We start from the raw sequence: 7,635 nt of genomic DNA, 5'->3' as shown, positions 1-7,635 counted from the left end.
AAGGTAGTTAGTCCTGCCAGAAAAGATTTTGGTATCTGTTCCCGTATACAGTTATTAAAACTCTCATTTGAGTTTTCAGTCCTACCATGCTACTACGTGTCTAATAATCTTGTGTCACTAAGACATTAGAGACTAAAAAGTCACAAAAAACAGGAAAGTGAGAGCAGAATTCTGTTTTTATCACAGCTGTATGAGTAACATTGGGGCTTCATCACGTGTGTAGAAACATTTAAATTCCTCTTTCTTCGGTACAGAATTTTTTGGATAATAAATAAAAAATCCATTTTTGACACATATTCACGTACTAGTTAGTCCCCTTAAGAAAGCAGACTACGCAACTGGCTTTCGCCAGTGAGTATAATGTCAATGGTGCAACGATTATGTTCTCAAAAAGTCGTTTTGAATGTGGACCCCAAGCACCAGAAGTTATGTGCAGTTCCCCTTCTTTACTGCAGTAATAATATCAGCTATGAAGCCACGTGTTCCTTAGCCTGAAAGCATTAATCCATACAGTAGTGGCTGCAGGACGGGAAGAGATAGCGGAGGGTCTGCTTGGGCGCAATTGACATTCTACGGTGGCAGCCAAGAGGGCCGCGCAGGAGTCGACGCGATGCTGGCGCCTGTAGTGGCGGTTGTGGTGCTCATCGGCGCGGCGCCGACATCAGCTCAGGTCCCGCACATCGTCGGCGGCACCAACGTGTCGATCGAACTCTTGCCGTGGCAGGTGTCCGTCCAGATAGGAGGCAAACACTTCTGTGGTGGTTCCATCATCAGCAAGTCCTGGGTTCTCACTGCGGCCCACTGCATCCGTATGTATTTCAGTTACCGGATTCGCGCCGGCACCGCCAACTTGAGAACAGGCAGGCTATACGACGTCATACAGAAAAAGATACACGAGAGATACAACACGGTGGCGTTCGACTGCGACGTGGCGATCTTGAAAATACGGGGAGAGTTTCGGCTGGGAAAGAAGGTCAAGGTATGGGGTAACGGAATTATCTGTATATAGCTTACCGATTAGAGTGGTAAAAAGTTGGATAGATAACGTCAATTCACAGGGAAAAAAACATCCATTTATTACATTGTTGTTTGCGTTGGTATTGTATTTCGGTATTTCTTTATTCTAAGAGGTGCATTCAGTAAGTAATGCAGCATATAGTTTTTCTGAAAGCATGTTGCTTTTATTCTGGATTCCAGTACACCATATTATTCCACGCTCTTTTAGCTACAAAGCCCTATTTTTCAGTGTAATCTCCGTTCAATATGACGGCCTTAGGCCACGTTACTGCGAGGACCTGTACGCCCGCATGGTAACGCTCTAATGGTCGATAACGCAGCCATCTTCTTGCTGCATCAATAATCTCCCCATCATCCAACCCCTTGGGCCAAGCAGATGGAAGTCGGAAGGTGTGAGATCCGGGCTGTAGAGTGGACGAGGAAGAATCTTTCAATAAGATTTTGTGAGCTCCCCTCGGCAGCGAAGACTTGCCTGAGGCCTTACGTTGTCATGCAGAAGGAGAAATTCGTTTGCATTTTTGTGCTGATGAACACGGTGAAGTCATTTCTTTAATTTCCTGAGGGTAAGAGAATACGCTTCAAACTTGATCGTTGCACTGTGAGCGAAGACATCAGAAAGAATAACCACTTCCGAATCCTAGAAGACCGTCGTCATGACTTCACCAACTGAGGGTGAAGCTTTGAACTTTTTCTTCGGAGGAGAGATAGTGTGACGCTACGCCGTGGATTGCCGTTTTGTTTACGGTTCGAAGGGGTGAACTCATGTTTCATCGCCTGTAACAACATTTGGCAAAATGTTGCCACGATCAGTCTCGTAACGCGCAAGCAATTCAGCACAGACGGTCCTTCGTTGCTCTTTATGTCCTTTTGTTAGACTGCGATGAACCCAGCGAGAACACGTGCTAGAGTACTCCAGCTAATGGACGCCTGTGCCACTACTGCCCACAGAGACGTCCGCTTGTGCAGCGAAGCGTTTGACGGTGATCCGCCGATCACCTCGAATTAGACAGTCCGCACGTTCCAGCACTGCAGGAGTCACAGCTGCGTGCGGGCGGCCGGCACGCGGAACATCGGGCAGTTTTGCGCGACGATGAGAGACACTTCTCACTAGGACTCAGCGTGCCAGGCCTCTTACACATTCCGGGAGCGTCTACGAATATCTGTCATGCTGTGGTTTCCCAGAAAAAGAAACTCAGTGTCAACTCTCTGCTTGGAACGCACTGCTAAAACGAAACTAGTATCCTCCTAATCTATTTTTGATTTCCCTTCCTTTTTTTTTACACCATGTACTGTAACATTCTGATTAATATGATACTGTGCTGGCTGTACCGCACTTTTACATCCCCTCGCAGTTTAGTTCTTTGGATGCGCAAAAATTATGTCCTTTTAAAAACCTGATTTAACTTTCAAGTTTTGAAACATTTCACCATGAGCTTGGACAGTTCTTGTTCCGCTCTTTGGCTCATGTTCGCAAAAACTGAACAGTCATTTCATCAGTATCCGAGCATTTATTCCTTCATAGATCGTGCAAAACGTCTCGAAATTCAGAAATAAGTGTTGAATCTCGCCTATAATCTTCTTAAACTGTGTCCTCATTTTCAATTCGTCAAACTTTTTCTATGCAGTTATGAAGCCTCTTCAAGTACTGTTTGCATCTTCTTACCTATTTTCTGCTTCTGTTACCAGTTTACTTTTGTCATCTCTATTCGATGTGCTTCTTGTTCTGTTCCTCATACAATGGTTGATTATTATCTGTGTACGATGTCTATGGTACATTATTTTAATTTTTTCGTTAGCGCGTCACTTCCGTTGACTATCTATTGTCCCCTAATTTTCCTACATTCATGTAGACTTTCGACATTTTTCGTTTTATTTGTTTCTTTACGAATTCCATTGTATCATCTATTATCTATAGCTGCTTCTTTTTATGTTTTTTTCCAGTCCTAGTACATTTTATGCTGTATTTAACACGGCTCTTTCAAGGCCATTCCGTTTGTTCCTTGACGCTAGTGCCTCCTTGAAGTTTCCTTCTGTATTCGTCACGTGGTCAGGCTGCGTGTTTGATTCGTTCAGCTTTTTTTAGGTTCCAATAGTTCAGCTGCTTCCTCTTAAACTTCTTTACTTTCAGTTGGCACTTCGCTACCTCTGTAGTAATATGCAGGAAAACAATACACGTCTCAAGGAAAACAAGAGAAGAATGGCACCGCCCAAGAGGGCCTTCTAGAATAAGAATTCTGTTTAACAAGCACATCTGGTTCCACGCTAAGATAATGTCTGTAAAGACCACCACATGTAGTGTTCTCACATAATGCCGTGACACCTAAATGTTAGCAAAGCAGGAGAATGCTCGCCCCGAAGTTACGGAAATATGGTTGTGAAGGACAATTACACAAAATACGAATGAGATAATTCTACAAGAAATTGAAGAAAAGAAAGAATTACTGAATGTACTCGTAATAGGTCAACAGAAAGCAAAACTCACTGCATCCTTAACTAGACATCATATTCTTTTACACACTATTTTCGAGAGCAAGATCGTTGGGAAGAAAACGGGAAGACGACCGAGAACATCCCGTTTAAAGAAAAACATAATCAGTGATATAGGATGTTCTTCATAAATGGAGATGAAGAGGGCTGCTGAAGAGAGGAAGCTACGCCTTCTTTTGGAAAAGGAAACAGAAGAAGAGGAAGAAAAAGAAGGTAGTTCAGTGGTATTAGGTAAAGCTTACTATAAATGTCAGCTCCTGGGTAACTGATGAAGTCCTTAACTCGGTTCCGAAAACTTTGTTTCAGGTAAGTATATTCAAAGTTAAATATTTATTGATCACTTGCTATCTTCGACGTGTTGCTCGATCTCGAGATGTTCTTGTGAAGCATAATCGCGACGGCCAACTTGTGCCAACTAAAGGGCTCTATTGATCTGATTCCCATGACGTTTCGTTTCTCAAGGCTGAGCTGTTCAGTTATTTTTTATTCCCTACCTCCAGCGACGATTGCACTCCAGTTTCCCGCAGTCATAGAATTCTGTTTCCCTTTTACGTCGCATTACTGCAGCTATTAATGTTGTTGTGATCATGTCAACTGGTAGCATCACAAGTCCCTTACCAGCTCCTCGATTTTCGCTTTTAAGTATGACTACTGGAGGCGTCTTTAAGTTTCTCCTTGACGAAGCCTGTCTGTGTATCAACCCCACAGAAAGGAAAGTTGATTCTGCACTGTGGGCGAGACAGGGAGGTCAGATTGGCGTACCCTCCTTCCTCTGAAACTTGCGTGCGTATTTCATAAACCTTCAACTCCTACGTGCGTCTCCTACCGCCTCATGAAACACGTAACATTCATCCTTAAGTGGCAAACACGTGAGAAAGCTAGCACTCCGCATGCAGTGTTTTGTTCGTGTCTGTGAAAGACCGTGAGCTCGACTTGTTCTCGTCATTTGAAAGGAGATGCATGCCAGATAATGTTGCGACCAGTGCCGTAGGTGGAAGGAGCTGGCTACTTCCCTGCTAGCTGCTAGCTGATACGTCTATCCTGCTGCCAAGGCGCCTTTCACCGGAACAGTACGTGCCAAGTTATTCCGCTGTGTCCTGATACACTGGAGACGAAGTCAGTTTACTTTCTCAAGTCAGGTTTACAGTTACCACTGTCTGATAGCGTATTTTATATTTCAATTTTGTTTTTAGGGTTCCGTTCCTCAACCGGTAAAACTGAATCTAAATATCTTCAACATTTCGCGGCCTTTTCAGCAACTGTGTAAATATTAATTTTAATAATTAACAGCCTCAGTTGCACGGGATAAGCCAACCTTCTTCAGAATGACAGTAACTACCGTCTTTCCATAGTGGACATCGTCAAGCTAAAACTACAAATCCTTTAATTATCGTCAGACTATAAAACTTATCTGGAACTGCCTCGGCTCCGCATCGCGACCGCGATGCATCAGCCACGAGTGCTGTACTGGAACTGACGGTAGCGTCATAAAGCCCGCCTGGGCAGACACAGTACCTTGCGCCTGTTTGATGGTTATTTGTTGGGACAAGAGGTGAACTTGTGACCTTGAATCGACCCGCCTCTCTTCTTGTTTTTTTTTTAAAAAAAAAGAAAGAAATTGCTTCGTCCTTTCATTGTGGAAAGGTTCTACTGTCTTCATATACTAAAAACACCCGATTTTAAAGTGTTACCAGAGTGTGAGAAGATGCTATTCCCTCAAATGTTTCACTGAGACCTGCATTCTGTTTTTTATTGGTCAAAACTAATAATTATTAGCCACCCAAGTTTCTATCGACAACAAAGATTGTGGTACCTCCAAGGCGTGAATGGCGTTCTGTGAGTACAGTGACCAGCCAGAACGTTATGACGCCATACACTATCGATGTAAATCCGTCCAGGCGATAGCAGCTTCACCTGGCGAGGAATGACTGCTAGTTAGACACATGCATGTTGCCTACAGTCTCTGTGAGGTGCTTATGGTAGGCCCATTCTCCAGTACCATTGCTAACAAGAGTACACGGGCTTGTAACTCTCATTAAACTGTGATGACAGAATGCCTCATGCCACTAGCTCCTACAACGGAACCTGCTGATAAGTCATGGTAATTCTAAAATTAATGCAAATTCAATAACATGAGCTGATTAATCTCAATTTTGTTTTTTACCTCGATAAATAAAATGTAATCTAATAAGTTAAAGTAATTTATCTTAATCTTCTGTTAAGATTTTAGTATAATGATCTGGAAGAGTTATTTTATATTTATAATCTAAAAGTAGTAAAACTTTTTACCATATTTAATTATTAAAATTACAGCTTTTGTAATATTCAAAGATATTTTTCTTTTCAGCTCTGTTAACTTAGTATACATGTCTGTACAGCCATTAATATAACCATTAAATTCACTCACTAGATTTTCAACACTATCATTCATGTTCATTTTCTTTTGCTTCTATTTACATAGAAAAACGTTAGATTTTCAAATTTTTGAAATTGGAAATTTTGAAAAGTTGAAAATACAAAATTTTTGAAATTGAAAAATATTTTAAAGGGATTAAATATTTTAATTCTTACAATCTAAATTTATCAGTTTTTTCCCTATCTTTGTGAAAATACTTCAAAAGGAAATGTAAGTATGAAGGTAACTCTTCTATAATTTTTCTAATTTATATTCATTTATTTAATTAAAATTTTTCATTTAAATTTCTGTATTGTGAACCATTAGTTGAATTCTTCTTACAATACATAATTACATAAGCAATTGCATCATTTGGTATATTTTCATTAAAATACATGTAATTTCACTGTCCTTTTTGAGTGGTTGAAACATTCATTCTTCTAGACATATTTATTAGATAGATAGGAAAATTTTGAGTAAAACTGCATTGATTTACATTTGCACCTATATTTAACTATGTTATTCCTTCAAATGCTCTAAAAACATTGTATGCTTTTAAAAAATTATTCAGTGGATCAAGATACCATAATTCCTAAGAAAAAACTTCACATTTTTCCATTCTTTAAATAGACATTTTTTTAAATTTATGTCATTGAATAAAGAAGAAACATGTAATTGATTATTTTTTCTATTGGGAAACGAACAAAATAAAGTGAGGCATATAAAATTCATCAGAATTACAATATTATAATAATTAGTGATATCTGTATCTAAATTTCTTTTTTCATTCAATGAAAAAACTTCAGTTGTTTGTAGTTCAAAGAAGGAAATTTTTATTTTTGAATTTATCAATCTCTCTTGTTCTAGTTCAAGCGAATGTTCTGGTTCAAATTTAAGAACAACAACACTAATTTCCATTATTTTGCAACAATTTTACATTCATTTGGAAGTGTACTATCATCATTATTAGTAGTCCTCCAAAGAATGGAAACTTCATCTTTTTTCCTTGAAACCCAATTGAAAATTACTATTGAAACTCATTGCCAAATTATTTCTTTAAAATCCACCAACTAATTCAAATGGATAAAGTAGTTCATTTGGTTTGTTTTTAATTTTATTTTTATCATTGTTAAGAATGTGGTTTTCCACAGTTAATTCATTTGATAGACAAAGTTAATCAAACAGGAGTTGATGAAGAAATAATTACTTTTTCATTTCTACATAAAATATTGTTTTGTTTTTTAATTGTAATAACATCAAAAGTTTTAACACATACATATTTATTTGTGTAATCTTCGATTTACCATCATATGCTGAGAAATCTGTTCCATGTATGTGAATAACATTAAATGTAATATAAAATTGTGAATAATTATTAGAAAACTAAACATCACCGATATTAATATCGTCTTCTGCTTGTTTATAGTTAAATTGACATTGTTTTTGATTTCTCATTAACAGGAAATGAGTAAAATGGATAACCCTCGATTTTGTTTGTGATTTCTTAAGTAAAAAAATTTATTAAATCTCTTTTAAAATTACCATACTGTTACAAGAACACCATTGAAATCAGTCAAGTTATCACTTCCATTAGTGATAGTAACCTTTAAATTTTGAAAGGTATTAAAAACTGGAATATCTACGGGATGATTTGGTACATATATTATTGGTCCTACAATTTCACCATTTGGATTTAATGAAGAAATAATATAACTTTCTTTCTGAAAAATGATCAA

At 38.4% G+C, this 7,635-nt stretch overlaps 1 protein-coding gene across 1 annotated transcript in view; it reads left to right on the top strand.

The window, feature by feature from the left end:
* Positions 1-610: 610 nt before the first annotated feature.
* The window catches only part of LOC126252668 (trypsin alpha-3-like), a 46,003-nt gene continuing 38,978 nt past the window's right edge, over positions 611-7,635 (top strand). The window contains exon 1 of the mRNA XM_049953570.1: positions 611-979. Within this exon, the coding sequence (XP_049809527.1) occupies positions 611-979 (369 nt within the window). The remainder of the gene's footprint in view (positions 980-7,635) is intronic.

Source organism: Schistocerca nitens, chromosome 4 (genome assembly GCF_023898315.1).
Source record: "Schistocerca nitens isolate TAMUIC-IGC-003100 chromosome 4, iqSchNite1.1, whole genome shotgun sequence".
NCBI classification, from domain to species: domain Eukaryota; kingdom Metazoa; phylum Arthropoda; class Insecta; order Orthoptera; family Acrididae; genus Schistocerca; species Schistocerca nitens.
This window is presented reverse-complemented; position numbering and strand designations above follow the sequence as displayed.